General features: G+C 39.9%; 1 protein-coding gene across 1 annotated transcript in view; it reads right to left on the reverse strand.

Annotated features, from left to right (window-relative positions):
• FBXO3 (F-box protein 3) overlaps positions 1-17,939 on the reverse strand; it is a 32,139-nt gene extending 14,200 nt beyond the window's left edge. The window contains exons 1-5 of the mRNA XM_065881974.1: positions 17,828-17,939; positions 13,358-13,447; positions 11,251-11,414; positions 2,470-2,584; positions 747-951 (exon numbers count right to left, since the gene is read on the reverse strand). Of these exons, the coding sequence (XP_065738046.1) occupies positions 747-951; positions 2,470-2,584; positions 11,251-11,414; positions 13,358-13,447; positions 17,828-17,931 (678 nt within the window). The 5' untranslated portion in view covers positions 17,932-17,939. The remainder of the gene's footprint in view (positions 1-746; positions 952-2,469; positions 2,585-11,250; positions 11,415-13,357; positions 13,448-17,827) is intronic.
• Between the last annotated feature and the right edge of the window lie 3,935 nt (positions 17,940-21,874).

Genomic DNA, 21,874 nt, shown 5'->3' on the forward strand with positions numbered 1-21,874 from the left:
AGGCGGATTCTTAACCACTGTGCCACCAGGGAAGCCCCTGAAAAATATTTTCTATTTAAGTTCCATCTAGGCAAAAATGAAAGCAGAAGGTCTGCAACTGAGGAATGACTGAGAACTGAAGAAATAAGAATGAAACCAACTGCCATATTTTCTGTGCTTACATTAAAATCATAACAAAATCCTCTTAAAAAAGATCTACATTTTTCAACAACTCAAATACCTACTGAAGAAAGAGTTTAGAAAGTTTCTATTGCACTCAGAACTTGAATCCAAAGCGAATGATGATGGATGATGTCCAAAAGCTAAAGTTAGAAATTTATATTACAATTAATCACTTCAACGAAAAGCTCATTCATTTTTCTTTTTTTCATAACAGCTTTATTGGACTATAATTGCTTTACAATGGTGTGTTTCTGCTGTATAACAAAGGGAATCAGCTATACATATACATATATCCCCATATCCCCTCCCTCTTGCGTGTCTCATTAGTTTTTCTTAAACTTAAAATGTCCTAATACAAATCACAGCTTCCCTCTGCATGCATGCTAATTTTAAAAGAAAATGCTAATTTTCTTTTAGCACTCCATGCCATTATATCAGAATATTAGCCCTCTAGTTAGATCCGTCTATAATCAAATTGCATAATGCTCTATACCCATTCTATAACCCTGAAAATTCCTAATGCACATTTTATACAGCCATCAGAACACATCTTAAAGGCACATTTAAACATGCTTCCTACTTACTGGACACTGGTAGAAGACTTCATTTTTGTTTCGGCCCTCCGCAGCTTCCACTGCTATGTACTGACTCAAACCAGTGTGTATGCAAAAAGTTAAAGGCAGACAGTATTTCAGTCCCTGTCTCTGCTGGAAGCCTCCAGCAGCCGTGTCGACGTCTAGCAAATCCTCAGAACGATAGTGATTAGACAGTGCCATGCTTCCCAACAACCTGAGAACATAGACTCAAAAATTTAGTCAACTGCAATCTTTTTGATGAATAATAAGTTCACATTGACAACTTTATAAGAACGATTAACATGTCAATTCTAAACCAGGAATACCCCAAACACTACAATTTCTGCATATATTAAATTCAAACTCTTGAGTGGAAAGATTCTGATTTAAATTAAAAGCCTAAATGTCTAAACTGTCTAAATGCCAACCTTTTAAAAAGAAAAATAGTTTTATTGCTTTCAAAACTCTATCTTGCCATAATTTGCCAGTGTTTTGCTATATATATATGTATGACTAATTTCATGTTTAATGTTCTCTCTGATACCTTCATCTTGATACAACCTTTAGCTTACATTATCCTACCAGGCAGTATAAATGGAAATCAGCTTAATCCTTGTCCAAATTTTCATAAACTTGGGATGTATGGGGTCTAAACTCATACGTATGAGAACAACACAGGTGTCGGTCCTTGATGAGAGTCTCATCCTAAGTCTCACTGTTTGGGCTGTGGGTAGATAAAAATCCCTGTGTTGCATGATCTGTTTGTCATGTCAATTCTGAGCAACGCTTAGTATAGTTCTCTCCTGTTGGTTCTTGAAATATGACAATTTTGTCAAGCTTCAGATTGACAGGAAAACAGAATAGGAAAAAACCCAGTGATTTAGGCTTATCTAGTCCCAACTGCCCAACATTTGACTTCTGAATACTACCTTGTAACCTCAGTATGATCACCTCCTAGATTCCCTGTACTCACTCAACTCTGATCTGAAATGGTAACAGAGCCTCATATGGTTCTTCACACACAAAGAGATACCAAGTTCTAATAAGAACAATGCAAAGTTCTCCCTAAATTCCTATCAGTATGTCACAAGTGCAATGTCTCTGAAATACCTTAATTTCATGAGGGAACAAAGGGAGTAGAACCGTTAGAAGCATGTAGCTTTAAAAACTGTGAGTAAGTTTGAGAGCTACTGCATGGTCTGCTTTTACAAAAGGTTCCACAGTGAATACTTCATATCTTTTAGAAGTAAGTTTAAAATAGGCCATTCAATTATAGACTATGCTCGAATAGGACAAAACTAATATTTTCTTTAGTTAAGTGTATGTAGCTCTGAACAAATTACTTTTAACATGTATGATTCATAGAACTTACATCAAGCTTTCTAAAATACTTTACTTGGCCTGTAACAGGATAAACACTTCAAGGATTTGAAACAGGTTTAGTTAAATTTTACTTAAATTATACTCACACACACATCTCCTCTCCTGTCCTGTAGGCCCACCCCAACCATTTAACTGTAAAGATGTGTTGATAGAAACCATGTTTTTGAGACATTATCTATTTTGGTAAAATCAAATTCAAGCTATAGATTTTGTCTTATGGATTGTTATAAGGAACAGGAGGAAGTTCTTATACTTTTTAATCTGTTAAGAGTAACTACAAATACAATTTGTTTACATTCTAGAAAATAACTTGTATCATTAAAAATAACTCAAACAGTGAACATCTCACCCAGGAACCACTAACTTCTGCCCGTTGTGGATACGATATGAACATCGATAATCATCAGGAAGCTTGCAGCCAATCTGAGCTTCCACAGCATCTAGGTCTTCCTCTCGAGCACCCTCTGCAGATGCACAAAAAAGCAAATTATCAAGAAACCATAAGCCTTAAATCTAAGAAGAAATGCAATCTATCTGCTAGCCAATGATACAATCTTAGAGCAAGTGAATTCTGTCCAAAATGTACTTGCTGAAATATAGGGAAATGAATTGAAAATTCAGAGAAATATTATATCACTTTAGATTAGCTCTGACGGTTGAAGCACTGAGGAAGCAAATTTCTCAGTTTTTTCTCTCCATGGGGAAAACACTGGCACTAAGCAACATATGGAATGGCAGGCACCAGTGAAATCCACAATAGTTTTTTCGCAGTACAATACAAACTTTAGAGCATAGCTCATTTTTCTTAATCTAATACACTCAAATTTCTCTATTTAAAAAACTCTCCAGAAGTTCTCTAAATAGATGTTGTTCAAGAGTGGTAACCTAGTCTCTTAATGGGAAATATAGGACATAGGTGTAGGTTCATGCTGTGAGGAGGCCATTACCTTGAATTTGATTTTCACGTTTATAAGCTTGCCATATATTCTAGTTTTAAAAAGCAGTAATTACAAATACTAAGAGAAGACATTCACTCCCAGCAATGGCCCACCAGGTTGTTGGACCAAACGTTTTGCTGAGAACTAGAAAAACTGAACAACAGAAAATTGGTTTCAAGGCTTTTGGAGAACCTCAAAGACAGTGAGAACTGGCAGGGGTGGGGTGGGGGAAGGTTGGTCCAGAAGAACAGGGAAACTGAGAGTTTAGCCAGGGCTTTGGAGCCACTTTGTCTCTGAGGCAACTGCCACTTCTGAAAGCAAACATGAGGCTGAGAGGCCGAGAAGCTGAGCAAAGCTTTCAGCAGTACCACAGGGTTGAGAGAATTTTCCAAAACTGATGAAAACATCAAACCATAGATTTAAGAAGCACTATAAACCCCATGGAGACTCATTACAAAGAAAAACATTATCTAGACACATTACTGGAAAACTGCTGAAAATCAAAGACGAAGAGAAATCTTAAAAGCAGTCAGATAAGGGGAAAAGCCACAGTCATCTTCAGAAGAGCAACAATAAGACTTAACAGAACAATACAAGCTGGAAGAATGGTATCTTCAAGTGCTGACTAGAATTCTATATCCAGTGAATATATACTTCCAAAGTAAAGATGAAATAAATATATTTTTCAACAACAAAAAAAAAATCTGAAAATATTCAGCAATAGCATTCCCTCGTTAAAAACAAAACAAAACAAAACAAAAAGGAATTCTCCAGGCAGAAGAAAAATTATCCGAGATGGAAGCATGAAGATTCAGGAAGAAATAAAGTGCAACCAGAAAAGGTAAATATTCAGGTAAATCTAAAATAATGTTGAACATGTAAAATAATAATAATGTTTTCAAGGATATAAAATATGTTGAAAACTAAAATCACAAAACTATAATACAAAAGACAGGAGGGAGGTAATTGAAATTAAAGTATTCTAAGGTTCTTTCATTGTTCAGGAAGTGGTAAAAATACTAATTTACAATAGACTTTAAGTCAGAGATACATGTTTTAATCTCTAGGCTAATCACTAAAAAAAAGTTAGATAAATAAGAAAGGAAAGGAAGTATGGAATAAAAGATAATTAAGAAGAATGCAAAAAAGGAATACCTGCTCAGGTGGCACCAATATAAAACAGAAACATGGTATATTTACACTCAAATGTATTAGTAATTACATTAAATATAAACAGACTAAATAATCTAATTAAAAGACAGACTAGATGAAAAACAAAACACAATCATATACAAGAGGCACATCTTAAAGATGTAGATACAGAAAAGAAAGCTAAAGCTAAAATAGCTACTAAAATCATACAAAATAGACTTTAAGGCAAATAGCATTATTCGAGGTAATGGAGGACTTTTTGTAATGGCAAAAAGGTTAAATTCACTACACAGGTATTATAAGTTTAATTTTGTGCATCTAATGACACAGCTTCAAAATACTTTTTTTTTTTTTTTTGCGGTACACAGGCCTCTCACCGCCGTGGCCTCTCCCGTTGCAGAGCACAGGCTCCAGACGCGCAGGCCCAGCGGCCATGGCTCACAGGCCCAGCCGCTCCATGTCATGTGGGATCCTCCCGGACCAGGGCACGAACCTGCGTCCCCTGCATCGGCAGGTGGACTCTCAACCACTGGGCCACCAGGGAAGCCCCAAAATACATTTTTTTAAATGACAGAATTAAAATGGAAAAAATATATATCTGTAATCATAATGGGTGTATTAGTTTTCTACTGCCACAATATTAGCCGCTTAAAATAACACTCATTTATTATTTCACAGTGTCTGTAGGTCAGAATTCTGGACATGACTGAATTGGATCTTCTGCTCAGGTCCCACAAGGCTGGAATCATGGTGTTAACTGGGGCTGCTCGTGCACCTTATGCACCTTTTGGTTGGGGTTCTCTTCCAAATTCACTGGTTGTTGGAAGAACTCAGTTCTTTGTAGTTGCAGGATTGAGGCTCTCTACTCTTAGAAGCCACCTGCCATTCCTTATCACCTGGCCCTCTCCACAACGTGCCAGTTTGCGTATTCATGACCTGTAGGAGACACACCCAGGCTTTGAATCTCTCTGACTTCTGGAAGGGCCCAGTTCCTGTTAAGGGCTCACCTGATTGGGTCAGGCCTGCTCAGGATAATTTCCTTTTTGATTAATGATTAATTCAAATGCAACTAATTTGGGACCTTCATTACATCTGTAAAACCCTTTTGTCATCTAATATGACCTAATCACAAGACAGAAATCAATTATATCCATTGTACAACTCACACTCAAGGGGAAGCTATCATTATACCAGGCATGTACCACAGTGGGTGAGAATCTTGGGACCTATCTCAGAACTCTGCCTACCACAGTGAGAAATTTTAACATACCTCTCTCAGTAACTAACAGAACAAGGAGACCAAAAACCTCATTAAGAGTACAGAAGATTTGAACAAGATCAACAGTTTTTGCCTAATCATATATATAGTACTAAATGGCAAGAATGGCAGAATATACATTCTTTTCAAGTATACATGGAACATTTGCCAAGATAAATTATATGCCGGACCACAGAACAAATCACAATAAATTTCAAATGACTGAACTCATATAGAGTATATCCTCTGATCATAGTGGAATTAAAATATAAATTACATTAATAAGATTACTAAAAAAGCCCCCAATGTTTAGAAATCAAGCAATACATTTCTGTATAATCCATGGGTCAAAGAAGAAATCACAAAATATTCTGAACTGCATGTTAATGAAAATACAGCATATTAAAACTTGTGGGATGAAGTTAAAGCTATGTTTAAAGGGAAATTTATACCCCTAAATGCATTTGAAGAAAACAAGGAAGGCTGAAAAATCTATGATCTAAGTAATCATCTCAAGTCAGGAGAAAAGTGACAGTAAACTTAAAGAGAAGTAACCAGAGAAATTAATGAAATAAGAAATAAGATATTAACATAGAGAGGATTGACAAAGGCAAAAGTCAGTTCTCTGAAAAGACTAATAAAACTGATTAGCCCTTACCTAGCAAAACTGATCCAGAACAACAGAGAGAAAGCACAAATAATATAAGAAATGGAAAGGTGAAATCACTAGAGATCCAACAAGCATTACAAAGAGGATAATTATGAAAAACTTTATGGCAATAAATTAGAAAATGTAGATGAAGTAGACAATTTCCTAGAAAAACACAACTTATCAAAACTGACATAAGACTAAGTAGAAAATCTGAGTAGTCCTAAATCTGATAAAGAAATTGAATCCTTAATTTAAAACCTTCCCACAATGAAAACTCCAGGATTGAATGCCTTCACTGGTATATTCTACTAATCATTTAAACAAGAAATAAGACCAAGCTTACATAAACTCTTCCAGGGAACAGAAAAAGAGGCAACACTTCCCGACTTGTTTACAAGGCCAGCATCATCTTGATACCAAAACCTGACAAGAACATTGCAAGAAAGGAAAATTACAGGCCAAACTCTCTCATGAGCGTAGATGTAAAAACCCCAAATACTAGCAAATCAAATCCAACAATACATAAAAAAGATAATACATTCCAAGCAAAGTAGGTTTATTCCAAGAATGCAAAATTGGTTTAACATTCAGAAAATCAATCAATATAATTCAGAGCATTAACAAAATGAAGTAGAAAAATCATATGATAATGACAAGGCTGGAAAGGCATTTGATAAAACTCAATTATCTGTTTAAAGCACAAAAACAAAAAACCCTTTTCCCAAACTAGGATCAGAAGGGACTTTCTTCAACATGCTAAAGAGTGTCTACTAAAAATCTACAGCAAACATCAGCTTTAAAGGAGAAATGTTGAAAGCTTTCCCTCTGCAGTCAGAAAGATAAGGATACTCACTATTATCATTTCTATCCAACACTGCACTGAAGGCTCTAGCCAGTTCAATAAAGCAAGAAAAATAAAGTAATGACATATAGGGATTGGAAAGCTAGAAATAAAACTATCATTCTACATCCTTAAAGAAAAGCAAATTAAAATCACCACTACACACCCACTAGAAGGGCTAAAATAAAAAGAATGACAACATTATTAAAGTGCTAGTAGGAATGTTAAGTGGTAAAACCACTTTGGAAAAATAACAGTATCTTCTGAAGTTTAATACAAGCACACTATACAACCCAGAAAACGCAATCCTAGATATTTACCTGATAGAAATATGCTCATATGTACATCAAAAATGATTTACAGCATTATTTGTAATAGTCAAAGACTAGAAACAACCCAAATATCCAACAACAATAGAATGAATGTATAAATTGTGGTCTAATCATATAACGGAGTATTTATGCTGTAACAAAAATGAACAAAATACTGTTACACACAACACTGCTGAATCTCACAAATGAAACAGAAATAATTCACGCAAAAAACATACCTAATCATGCCAATTATATAAAGTTCAAAAAGAGAGAAAACTACTCAGTGGCATTAGCAATCAGGATAGTGGTTACCCCTGAGAAAGACGGAGGGTTCTAGGTACACATAATTATTCTACTTCTTGACCTGACGGGTGTTACAATGGGCATGTTCACCTTGTGACAATTCACTGAGTTGTACACTTATGATCTGTGCACATTTCTATAGGTTGGTTAACATCACTAGTGATAGGCTGTGGATATCACATACCCCCAGCTATGTGATGACACACCTCACCTCGCTGGTAACCTGAAAACACATTACTCCAGTCTAATCGTGAGTAATACTTTAGACAAAGTCAGTTTGAGGGACATTCTGCAAAATACCTGACCAGTACTCCTTCAAACTGTCAGCGGTGTGAAAGACAGAGAAAGACTGGGAAGTGTCCACAGACCAGAGGACACTAAGGAGACATGACAACTAACAACTAAATGCAATGTAGTATTCTGGATTGGATGCAGGAATTGAAAAAGGATTCCACTGATGGAAAATCTGGTGAATTCTGAATAAAGTCTAGAATTTAGTTAGTAGTAAGGTGCCAGTGAAGACTTTAGTTTGACAAATGTCCCATGGGTTGGTACGTTAGGGGAAACTGAAACTGTGTGAGGGGTGTACAGAAATTCTCTGTACTATCTTTGCAACTGTCTTGTAATCTAAAATTAGTACAAAATGAAAAGTTTATTTTTTAAAAAGTTCAATACAAAAGAAAACAAGCTGAATAGCTGCCTGAACCAGAAGGTGAATGAGAAAAAAACCACTAATATTTATATAGTTAGTGCTACACGTTGGACATTTAACATGTAACATTAAGAAGCCAAGAATTTCTTGAAAAGAGAGAGCAAGGCAGGAAAAAAAAGTAAAATAACAACAAGCAAACATGGCAAAAGACAAATATAAGGAAATACATTTAGAGGGGCATCCTACTATAATAGAGTATGGGAGGCAGACAGACCAGGGTCAAATCTCAGCTCTACCAATTACAGCTGGCTTTCTGTATCCGGATGTGGAACTCAAGGATACAAAGGGTCAACTATGGGACTTGAGCATCTGCATATTTCAATATCCTCAGCAGGTCCTGAAACCAATGCCCGGTGGATACCAAGGGATGACTAGACTGACTGTGATCTCTGGCAAGTTATTTCATCTCTTTAATCCAGTTTCCTCATCTGCAAGACAGAAGATAACACCACCTACCCAGGAGAGTTACAGCGAGGACTAAATAAGTTTCGTGCGCTTAACAAAGTGCTTTCCTGGCATACAATAAGTGTTTATGTACTTCCCTTGCCCCCAGCTTATTTGTATGAGGGAGCAGTGAAAAGATTACTAGGAGCCAAGAAATCTAGATTAGAGTTCTATCTCTGTTACTCACTAGCTGCGGGACCCTGAATAAGTCACCTAAACTCTCTGAGCCTGTTCCTTCACCTGTAAAATGAAAGGGCTGGTATAAATCAGGGATCCACAAACTACAGCCTGCAGGCCAAACCTTGGCCTGCGGCCTATTTCCATAAATAAAGTTTTCTTGGAACACTGCCACACCCATTTGTTGTTATATTGTCTATGGCTGCTTTCCCACAATAGCAGAGTTAAATAGTTGTGACAGAGGCCATCTGTCCCTCAAAGCCTAAAATATTTACTATCTGGTCATTTAAAGAAAAAGTTTGCTAATCCCTGGTCTAAATGATCTCTAAAAGTCCCTTCTGACTTTAAAATTTTAAGCCAATACTTAAGGTTAATATGAAATTCAAAGATATGAGATATATACCATGAGATAGATTGGTAGAATGTACATCAATATACTATAATTTCAAGATACTTAATAAAAATTTTCCCAAACCCAGTGCCTATTTGCTTTCCAAATTTCCTTCCTATCTGTGATCTCTATACCCTTGAAACTGAGTCAGGTACTATGGCCCCTGAGATGAGCAGCTAGTTTCCTGATTCAGCCCTAAAACTCATAGGTCGACATTAATAGAATCTCCAGCTTTCTAGATATCAGAGCCTTTGTCCTATTCCAATTTATGGCAAAGACCCCAGAGAACTGGCACCTGGGAGTAAAACGGGCTGACAAGGAATTCTCTGACAACCTCACCTTCAACCATTAAGTACAAAACAGTGAGCAGGGAGCCTGTGAATACCAATTGAGTGTCCCCTCAAAAAATTAAAAAAGAAAAAAAATAAAAAGGAAAAAGGAAGAAGCTGCTATGTATCCTTAGTTTCTTCCTTTCCTGGTAGCTCTGTGTCTCAAAGGAGAACCATGTCTATATTCCCATATTCCAAATATTCTAATATTAGACTAGCTCTCTAAGACTCCTAACACATTCTAAACAAAATAGGATAGGTCTTCTCTCCCTTCAACAGCTGGTAAGACCACATCTCTGGAGTCAGCCCTATATTCAAATCCTGGCTCTGCTCTCCTTTGTGATAGCAAACAACTTACTTAGCCTTTTATGCCTCAGGTAGCTCACCTATAAAATGAGACTAGTAATGACCTACCTCATAGGATTTTGGCAACTTAAATGGAATAATATACAGTACTTGGCTTAGTACCTAGCTTTGTGTTTAATAAATAACAGCTATTGCAAACCCTTACATATTTTACTTATCATTACCAAATACCTATTTTCTGAATTATTTTCCTCTTGAAATTATTTAACCCCACACACCAAGTGGATAATATTTTTCTTTTCTTCCAGGAAAAAAACCTATTAAAAATATTAATCAAGGGTACTTTCTTTCAAAGCTGTACTCTCTCTGCCAAATCATTCTTTCTTTTACCTCCTAGCAATTCAGTTTTAAGTACCTGGTCATTCAATCATGATCTGTATGAAATTCATATTTGCATGGAAACGTACAGCAGAAATATGAAATGTAAAAGGAATGCCATGTCAAAAGAGTCCTTACTTCAAAAGGTACACATTTGAGAAGAACTGATCTCAATTTCAGCTTAGCAAAACCAAAACACATATAAAATTCCTTTTAGTGGAGAAACTTGAAAAAAACTTGGAGGCTAGAGCAGGTAAGTAGCAATATATCTGCAATCCATTTGTGTATTTCTTGGGCATAAATTTAAAAATCAAAGTAATGGGAAATAGCTTGTTAATATTTCTTGCCAAAATTGGACAATAATAGTATAGTAGAGACAGCATAGATTCTGGGGTCAAATAGACCTCAGTTCAAATCTTAGTTTTCATTATTCTGTAAATGTCAAAATAGGGATGAAAGTTTTCCCTACTCTGTTAGGCTGCTCCTACATGCTTAAAGACCCAGTCTGTAATATTTGGTCTTTCAAATATTAGATTGTCAAATAAACATTTACTTGTACTAAAAAGAGGGAAGAGGGTTGATACAGCAGGCAATTTTTCAAATTAAAAAAAAAAGTCTTTTAAAAGAAATTACAAGTTATCCTCAAGCAACAATAACATTACTAGTTTCCTTATGTAAAACAAATGTAAGGATAAAAAGAAGCTTTCACTGCTAATAATCATGTGGATGCTGAGGTAGGCAAAAATAGGGCAAGCACTAGAACCAGGGTCCTTTTAGCAAATTAGGCTTTCTATGTGCTTGACCAAATGCGAATGGTGAATTACAGATAATGTTGGATTAGCACAGATTAGCACAGATGATAGAAACCCAAAGTTATTTAACCTATCTCTACTATGAAACTAAAATGGGGAAGGGAGACCCTGCATTCCCAATACCTTTCAGAGATAAAACCATACGAGGACATCTGGGTTCCAAATATTTCTTGAGATCATCCCAGGCCTTTTTAATAGCAGCATAATGGTCAATATATCTTCCTACATCAGAGTAAGTATCAATGAAGAGGGATTTCCAACACTGGTTCTTCTGTGTTTTCTCTTCCCTAAATAGATTTAAAAAATAAAATTAAAAATCTTTTGAAATGAAATTAGCATATATTTTAGACACTTATACCAACATACTTTATTGGGAATTTATGGTTATTTTTGTCTTCATTTTCATTTATTGTAGCTACAAGTGAAGACTAGATAACAAAAAGTGACACATACATCAAAAAATTTAACAAGTTACTGCTGGCATGGTGGGATTATGAGTCACTTATTTTCTTACTTTCTACTTATTTTTTTTCTAAGTTTCTAATCCTTGATAAGATATAATGTGAATAGTATATGGGATATGAATTTCAACTTACTCCTAAAAACATGCCAGTTACACAATTTTTAAACATATATTTAATTTTTCTATTTTAGAGAATATTTAGAATCTAATGATACAATAATATTAATCTAACTTATCTACATTGGATTAGCTAGAGAATCATATAGCATATCAAAGGAATCACACAATTCAACATTCTTATTTGGTACAATTCCACAAACATTTACTGTCTACTTAGCTACTGAGGACATTAAAAGTAAGGCACATTTTTTGCCTTCAAAAATGTATAATCTAATCAGGGAGAAAGAAGGAAGTATAAATTTAAGAGTCAGAAGTGGTACAGGATAAGGCAGCCAGAAAGGGCCTTAAGGTAACATACGAATGAGGCTGACCTTATCCTGTAGGGAATGGAGAGCCACTGAAGAGTTTTAACAGGAGAGTTAAAAGAGCAGAATTGTGGTTGTGGTTTGGGAAGGGTGTACACTAGAGCCACAGAGATGGACTGGAAGGGTTTTGCAGCAGTCTTGGTAAGAGATGATGAACTGAGCTAAAACTGTGGTGGCTAGATGAAATGAGAGGAAACATTCAAGAAATATACAGGGGCTAAAATCAGAAAAGCTTGGTAATTGAATGAATGTAGAGACAGAAGGAGAAAAGAGATCTAGAATGATTCCTGTTTCTGGCTTGGAGGGCGGGATGGATGGTACTGCTATGATGATATGAATGCAGGAGGATCAGGTTTAGGGATGGGGAAAAGAACAATTCAGGGTGTTGTATACATGTGCCTGCGTTTTTCGGGGTGGGGGCAGTGGTGGAAGGGAAGTATCTTTTTATTAATCTAAGTAATATACATATATATTATTAAAACCAAAAAGTACTGAAGAACTTAAGATGAAAAACTAGGCAGTCTCCTGTTCTAAGTCCAACCAACCTCTCAAAGGAATCTTTAGTTATTTCTGGAAGTTATCTCTATAATTCTAAATGTTTATGCCTCTAGTTCTTGGTTTCCCAATTTATATCTATCTACTGATACCCCAAAGTAAAAGACCAGGATACAGCAATACTTAAAATTCCCTCTTCCTCATTCTTCTTCCTCCCAATGTTTGGAGGCTCTGTTACTAATTTTTCATTCTATTGAGTAGCTTGCAGTTTTAAGTAGTATATTTAAACCTCTATTTCTTGCTTCACCAACTTCAGTCACTACCTGACTCCCCTCAACCTAAGAAAAAGATACTAGCAATCCTACCCTCTTTCATCTTTCCCAACTCCCTCCCACCTTCTGTCATCTACCCTTTTATTCTATCAAATTTATTAAAATTTACTGAATTCAGTGAACCCTGTGGGTTATCCAGTGGAAGGATCCAGCAGACGGTTGTGCAAAGAAATCTGGAGCTCAGTGGGAATGTTAGGGGTGGACACTCAGGTTTGGGAGTTAGAAGCATACAAGTAGTCTCTACAAAGTGCAACAGTGCATGCAGGAGACTTCACGGACAGAGAAGGGTAGTGAGCCAAGGGCAGCAGCTTGGAGAACACCTGCATTTACTGGCAGGCACAAGAAAGGCCACCAAAGGGGTTAAAGAGACAAGGGTTAGAGAGAAGAATCAGGATAGACTAGTATTACTGGAAGCCAAGGGCCAAATTTCAAGAATACATTTCCCAAACACTCACTCAGATATCAGCCAGTATTTTTTGCAATGTCTTCTCCACAGCGGATCGTGACTGGATAGCTGGCTAAGTCTTCGACTGACATAGCAACAACTGGCAGTAACCAGATTCACAGTTAGTATAAAAGAAAACAAGAAAACAATTTAAAAGTAAAGATGAAAATATTCAATGTTAAGTTTTATTCCTTTTGCTTTTCTGCCACTATCTACCTTTATAACTGCAAAACAATCTTTTCTAAAACCTGTTTAACACATTAGCTAGTATAATTACCTTGTGAGTAGTGAAATCTTAACTATTTGAGTTCACAAACCACAAAATGTCTACAATTGTAATTTTCATACGAAAGTCTATAAAACATATAAACCATTGGAGTTAATTTCAAATCAAAGAGCTTTCCTATATTTATTATTGGGGCAGTAATCATTTCTGCATATAGAAACGTTATTCAGGTGTAAACAAAGTGCCTTTTCTTTTTAAGATCTGTGAGACATTTGATATTAAATACACAGGGCTTTTGTTTGTTCTAATTTTTTCTTAACAGAAAGAAATATTACAGCCAAAAATACTTTTTAACTATAGCAACTATTGGAAAGCCCACCTATAAAAGGTGTCAGATTCTCAACAATTCTGTTTCAATATCCATAGCTATTCAAGTTACTATCAGCTGCTCAAAAATTTGGAATGTTAGAAACAAATAATTTTCTTTTTATACAGAGATTTCTAATACAATAGTGCTTGAATCCTGTAAATCCTACCCTACATAGTTAATTTTCAAAAAGAATGAACTTAAGATTTAAAAAAATGCATTTCTATCCTTTCAGAAGAGAAATCACAAGTTATAGAAAGTAGGTATAAAAGATTTCACTTGGGCAATAGCTAATCAATTAAGGGAATCTTAAATCACATGGGATTTGTCAAGGCCATAAGTGGGGCATGTTAAAAAACAACTGATGGTAAACAGATTAGCCTTTGTTCATTTTTCAGATTTTATACAAACATAATTCTCATCCTTTTCTGCCAAGCTCAGGAGATGCCCAAACTAACATTTGCAAACATAGGAATTCTTCCAGTTTTGTGAATTCGGAGTCCACCACTATCCCAAGAGTTAACATAAAAGAATCTCTGGAATATGCACCAAAGGTGATTTCTGATGCAAGTAAAGGATGAAAACTACTATCCTAGAGCTTCTGACTCAGTTGGCATGGGGTGAGATCTGTACCTCAGGCATGTGTATGTTTAAAAAGTGCCACATGTAATTCTGATACACAGTGAGATTCAAACTATGCAGTTTATATTACATAATGATCCCAATGGACTAATTCAATCCAACCCAATCCAGTTCAGCAAATATGTACCATAACCTTCAGAGCTTAGCAATCGGCAGGACACCTGACAAATTTGGGCTATAAACTACGGGAAAGAAGTTGCAGTACACTGGAAACTTTTCTGTGGATAAAATTCTATGGCATTTGTGTCAACATTCCTGGGCTAAGGGATGCCCAGATAGCTGGTTAAACATTATTTTTTTTAAAAACATTTATTTGCTGCGTTGGGTCTTTGTTGCTGTGTGCGGGCTTTCTCTAGTTGTAGTGAGCGGGGGCTACCCTTCGTTGTGGTGCGCGGGCTTCTCATTGCGGTGGCTTCTCTTGTTGCGGAGCATGGGCTCTAGGCGCGTGGGCTTCAGTACTTGTGGCTCGTGGGCTCTAGAGTGCAGGCTCAGTAGTTGTGGCGCACAGGCTTAGTTGTTCCGTGGCATGTGCGATCTTCTGGGACCAGGGATCAAACCTGTGTCCCCTGCATTGGCAGGCAGATTCTTAACCACTGCACCACCAGTAAAGCCCCTAAACATTATTTCTTGATGTGTCTGTGAGATGTTGCCAGAAAAGATTAGCATTTGAATTGGTGGACTAAGTTAGCCAGATGGCCCTCCCCAATGTGGGTTGGCACCTTCCAATCATCGAGGGCCTGAACAGAACAAAAAGGCAGAGGAAGTTTGAGTCTGCTCTCTGCCTGACCGCTAAGTTGAGACACTGATCTTCTCCTGTCCTTGGCACTCCTGGTTCTCAGGCCTTCAGACCCAGACTGGGATCTACTTCATCAGCTCTCCAGCTCTCAGCCCTTTAAACTATACCACCAGCTTTCTTGGGTCTCCAGCTTGCATTTGGCAGACTGTAGGACTTCTCAGCCTCTATAATTCATGAGCAAATACCTTATAAAAAAACCACACACACACACACACACACGCACACACACACACATATACTCTCTCTCTCTCTCTCTCTCTCTCTATTGGTTCTGCTTCTCTCGAGAACCCTAATACAGTATTCAACTCAGTTCACTTCCACAAACATTTATGGAGGGATCACTTCTGTTTAAAATGTTGATTACTACCAAAAGCATTTAAAATAAAATCCGATCTCCTCACCTTGTTTTACAAGGTCCTGCATGATCTCACTAGTCTCTTCCCAAGCCTCTCTGCCTGTGAATCATTCCCTAATTCCTGCAACACCAGTCTTCTAGCTCCTCCAACAGGCTATGCTATTGTCCAATCAGCTTCTGAAAACACCGTTCCTTCTGCCAGGACTGCTCTATGTTATCCGTCATATACAGCAGCTCCTTCCAATTTGAATCAATTCCTTAACAGACCAACTGGTTCACTTCCTTCATAGCACACAGCAGCTCTTGTAATTACGCACTTATTTGTTTTCCATCTTGCCCTCTAGACTGTAAGCTTACGAGAGGGGCCTTGTCTGTCTTGTTCACTATTGTTTCCCCGACATTTAATAGGCTGGCACACAGCAGGCACCCAAAAAAAGCAAATCTGTTGAATAAATGGTGACTCTGCAAAGATAAACAAGACAGTCGTTACATTTAAGAAATGCATAATCTATCTGGTATGGTAAATACCTCTCCTTCTGCAGAGGAAGGAGAAAGGTAGAGACTGGACTCGGGAGAGGGGGTCCTTAAAGGAATTCCATCTTGCCAGGTTCAGAAGAAGGGGGCATGGCATTCCAGGCAGGGTCAGGAGTTTAAGCCACAGAACAAAAAAACACAAGTGTGCTGGCAGAGGTCTATTTGGTCAGAGTAGACTATGCTCAATAATAAGGGCCTTAAATGCTCCCAGAAGTTTAGGTTATAATCTGTAAATGACAAGGGGCATTATAGGTTTTTAAGGAGGATGACAGCCAGATCTGTCTTAGAAAAATCACTCTGGGAGCAATGTGGCCCACAGATCAAAAAGCGTCTGTGTATGTGTTAGATTTCTAAAAGGCTATAGCAACAGAATATTTCAGATGAAAATAGTTTGGAACTGTAACAGCCTTTTCGAAAGAAAAAGATAAACTTTATTACAAGCCTGAGTAGAGAAAAATTTGTTTTCTAGAAAAATAAAAGTGTTACAGGTACTAATATAGATAGCAGCCAGAAACTGGAATTATCCCTCTGTCACCACTTAGCTAAAACCAACCAACAGCTACCAGTAACTTCAAGAAGGCTGTATTTCTAAAAGGATCCCTGACAACACAGGGTACAATCAGCAAATGACTAAAATCCAATGGTTAATCCAAAAAACAAAACAAAAGAAAACGAATCTCGCCTACCTATCCTTAAGAGGGCGAGTCTGCCTCCTTTGCAAATATATGTGGTGGCACAAGAAAGACCCATGCCACCAGCTGTCAAGGGTGTAAACAGTGCCATTTCTTCCACCATCCCAGACGGTCCCAAGCGCTGAAGTAACTGGGCATTTAACCACCCCTACCAGCAACCGGTGTTTATTTTTGGAACAGATGCCGGTAACTTGGGAAACCCAAAGCATACAGGAGGGAAAATGGTCACCTGTACCGCACCACCGGAAGTCAGTACCAAAACACAAAATCCAACATGCAACCGTGAGAAGGAACGCTGAAAGCGAAACAATTATCTAGCACAGAAGTCCGAAAGTGAGCCCTGCCAGATATTACGTTGCTGCGTAAGTCGCACCCAGGGATCAGGGGGTCGCCTGGCTCCTCTCCGGCGTCCCACCTGCCCACTTTGGCGCCTGACTCTACAGGCTCCTGGCCCAGGCAGAGAAGAGCGCTCGGCCCGGACGGGGACTTTTCCAAAGCGGCCAGGGCTGCCCTTAGCGGGCAAAGGCCACGGGGGCCGGGAGGTGCGGGGCGCTGGGGTCCGCGCGGCGGCAGCGGGGAGCACTTGGCCCCGCTTCCAACTGGGCCTCGCCACAGCCTGGGAGAAAGAGCTGTTGTCGCTCCTCAGGCCTGGGCCTGGGACGGGAGGAAGACCTCAAGGCGGGGCCCTTTCCGCCCCGGTCTCGCCCCTGCCCCCGGATGGCTCTGCAGGATCAGGGCGGCCCTGGCGTCACCTCCTGGCTGTCACGGGAGTCCAGGTCCTGTCGGCGAGCCGGGCCTCCGTCCCTCTTGCCTTACGCCTCCTCCCCCACCCGTGACCCCACCCCTGCCGTGCGCATCGTCCCATTACTTGATTAGGTCCCGGTAGTCCAAGAAGGATAAGATAAGGAGCAGGGGATCGGTGGGCAGCGATTCTAGGGTCAGGGGCGCCGACTCGGTCTCCACGGCCGCCATCTTGCCTGGCCCAGTGCAGGCCTGGCCCCGCCCCGGCCCCGCCCTCTCCGCCACCGCCCTCGCAGTTCCCTAGCCGATTGCACAGGTTTGTTGTGTAATCGACAGGATAGCCCCGCCCACGGGGAGGCCGATGGGCGGCTCCCTGGAAGGCTCCGCCCACCGCCCTGCGGGTCAAGTGCCAGCGCGGTGGAGTCCGTCTGTGTCTCGGGTACCTCTTCAGCCAAGCTGCGCGAGCTCTGCCAGGTGCCCACATGCTCACCCTTAGATCTCCCGGTCTCTCTCCTCCCATTCCGGTCCCTAAACTTGCCCAGCCCGGACCGCTATGAGCCTTTATTACTAAACCTGCTTGGGTCACTCCAGCCCCTTATGCGAAATTTTACATCCGGTATCCTCGAAGCGTGCCCCCAGATCTCACAGTAAGTTCTCTCTCTGCCCTTGGCCCCCAAATCCATCGCTTCTCTTCGTTTTCCGACCTAGAAATTCCTCGTTTCTCCCTTCAGCTTCCCTCGCCCGGCGTGTCCCTTGCACAGAGCAGGAACCTTGTCCGCTCTGTAGTGGGCAGAGTTGGGAATCAACTAGAGGCTCTTCTTCCAAACTAGGGAAATGGTCGTCGAGGGCATAATTTTAACGCCCTCCCAAGTAAACGGTGCATGGGGTCTGAATCTAAGGGTCAGCCTCTCTCAATTAGGTTGTCACGGTTATTTTTCAGCACATTAGGGCAATGCAAAGCGTATATTAAATGGATTTTTTTTTTTTGCCAAGATTTAATCTCGGAGGGTTAAGTACTTCCGGTGTGAAGGGATGGGTTGAGACCCGGCTGGGCTTGATTGAGGCACATGATGGCCACTCTTCAGCTTAGACAAGATGGTATTAAAATGGGGGTGGGAGACGTGTCATGGATTGTGAGCTAAGGAATACATCACTTATCGGATTTCTTTTCCGTTTCTTTCCAAAGGCAATATGGTGTAAGCAGCTGTAGGGAGTCTGGTCAGACACGAACTTCACACATCTGTTATTTACTAGAAGTGAGATGGTGGACTAGTTAACTATACCTAAGTTCTATGAGCTTGTTTACTCTAAAAACCAACCATTCCCTAAAGTGGTTTATGGATGCTGATAAAGATTTTTGCAAAGTGCCTGGCTAGATATTCAATAAATGTTAATTTCTCAAGCCTAAGTACACATCCATCACTAAGTTTTCCAAACTCTTCCACATCCTGGAGAAAGTTTTCTCCTAACTATTTGGAAAAGTGGAAATGATTCTACCCCTCCCATCCCACCCATCCCCAACAATAAAACACTCCATTTCCTCTATTCACCATGCCATTAATGCTTTATAATTATGATTTTGTCTAATTTTATAACCCCTCTCCTCCCCCCCCCCCGCTGTATTAATTACATTTTTTATTTTCTGTGTCTTATGATGTTTTGACATCCTAAAAATCCTGCTGGCTGGGGAGAGACTGCCCCCCCTCCCCCCAGGGCTAGCTCGTTCCTAAAGATAGCAAACAACTTACATGGACGCACCTCTCATATGCAAGCCAACCACCCCCTTTATCTAACTGTCACACACCGAGCCCTGCCTAAATTGTCTCAGGGCTAGGTACCAGGCAATGAGAGAACACCTCTATAGCCCAAAGCCCACCATTTATTGTTCAAATTAGCCAATCCCAAGCTGTTTACTTGCCCTGCCCAGTGCAAACTCCAATAAAGGCTCTGGCCTAAATTTGCCTCTTGCTCCTGCTTCTGCCTCCTGACCCAAACCTGATGCTTCCACTGGGCACCTTCACAGTGTCGTGTGCCCCTTTCTCTAGGGAAATGCAATAAAAATCTTCTTTCAATGGCACTGATCTTGCCATGTCATCATTCAATCACCTTCATAAACTAAAATCCCACAGGTAAAATGAGAGCCACCCAGCAAAAACCAAAAACTAAAACAAAACAAAACAAAACCCTCTGCTTACATCTCTGTATTTCCAAACTATTTATGCACATATTTACAGCATTAATTGAACTGGATTCAGGTCAGTTGTTCCCTGTTTGTCTCTCTCACTAGGCTGTAAACTCTCAGTCTTTTTCATCCTTGTAACCCCAAGGCCTTTCTACAACAAGTAGAAAGTTTAAGTTCAGGTTGAATGGATGAAGACAGAGCTGTCATTTCTGTTTACAAGGGAACCTTGCCTGTTGATATAGGTAAATGCTTATAAAGGCATTTGATTCTAATTCATTTTGTCTATTTCTCCCTCAGATGGGCTACTTTACTTGTTTTAAATCGAAAAACTGGTAGGAGTTTCAAGTGGACTGCATTTGCTTCTGCTATCCTATTGCATTTTCCTTCCCTTTGGACTTTGTCCAGTTATGACCTAATGAGAAGACCAAAAGTGTGAAGTTAATCTGTCATGGCCAGGATTAAGGTGAGGCAAGATTTGCGCTCACTTGGGGCACAAAATTTAAGGGAGTACCAAAAAAACCAGTAATCAAGATGATGTTAATATTTTAATACAATACTTAAAAAAATTATTGCAAAAACCCATGATGAACAAAATCTTAAACAAAAACGGGATCCCACAGTGCTATGCAAGCCATACTGGAGCCTAAGGCAAAAGGAAAAATATATGTTTTTATGTCTTTTCAAATGGTTATTTTTTTCCTATAAGGCCAGGAGGGGGTGCTCAGGCAGGGGACTTGCTTCTCCCATGTGGCAGGGCTCAGAGCTCTTGCCATCCTTGGGGAGTGACATCAGGTTGCTGGCCCCTGCTGTGACAGCCCACACCTCCCTGGGGAAGTGGTCCCAGCCCAGGCTCCATTTCTGTCCCCAACATGGTAGAAGCAGGTAGAGGAAGCTGGGGGAGCAATGTAGCTGAGCAGGACCCAGGACAGCCCTTTCCTGGGCTGTGGCTTCCTGTTACCACCCCCCATACCCCTAATCATGGCTGGAAAGGGGTAGGAAGAGAAAGCCGGGACTTGGCTATTTGGGTCCCCTGCGCTAAGGTTGAGGGTGAGGGCTCCATAGCCTTTGTGCCTTGGTGGGAGAAACAGTTTCTCCGAGTCTGCTAATTGTTTTGGAAGCTAGTGTCTAAAGGGCATGGAAGGATTTCACCAAAACAGAATTTGCTTGCCATTAATATTCCTATGGTAGATCAGAAAGCACAAGGTTCTGAAAGAAGAGTTCATGTGTGGCATTAAAAAAAAAGATTTCTCTATTCTCTCAGGAATAGAGATAATGCCTGAGAAGTAAATATACTTACATGTTCTCTTGCCTTCACTGGCAAGCAGTTTTTAGTGCACAATGCCTACCTCCTTACACATGATTACACCTTAGCTTCAAGGTTCCCATTGGCTGTTTTGGTAAATCCCTCAGACATCATTCATACCTTATCACATGCAAGGGTCTGGGCTCAGGACTGGAAGGGATCAAGACACGGTGCTGTTCCTGCTTTGATGCAATGACTCATTAGAAGGTGAGAGATACACCTGTTTGCTCCGCATGGCCCTGCAGTCTGTTTTCTCCCTCGTTTTCATGGTTTAGCAAGTAGCTGCATCAGCAGATCTGAGTTTGCTGGCGAGCAGGACAGACAGCAGACACTGAGCTTTAGAGGCGCTTGCTAAATGGTGTAAATGGTGCCCAGGGCCCCCCCCCCCATGTGTAAAACACCATAGTTTAGGGTCCCTCCCTATTGACCACTCTCTGGGATGTGTCCAGTCTTCTGCCCAGCCTAGGTGTGCCTCCCAGTGGGACAATGAAAGCTGTGAATTGGGATGGGGAGGGAGGTGGGGTGGGGTGGGAGTTCACGTGCATTCTCCTCCTTCTCTGCTTGTAGATCCGCCCCGAACATTGTGTGTTGACACTGCGTGGCCTTGGTGGCATGCGTCCTGGGCCCATGAATAGCAGCTGCTCGAAGGTCAGACTCCACTTTGTCTCATGCTCAGTGTTTTGGGAAAG

Source organism: Phocoena phocoena, chromosome 8 (genome assembly GCF_963924675.1).
Source record: "Phocoena phocoena chromosome 8, mPhoPho1.1, whole genome shotgun sequence".
Classification (NCBI taxonomy): domain Eukaryota; kingdom Metazoa; phylum Chordata; class Mammalia; order Artiodactyla; family Phocoenidae; genus Phocoena; species Phocoena phocoena.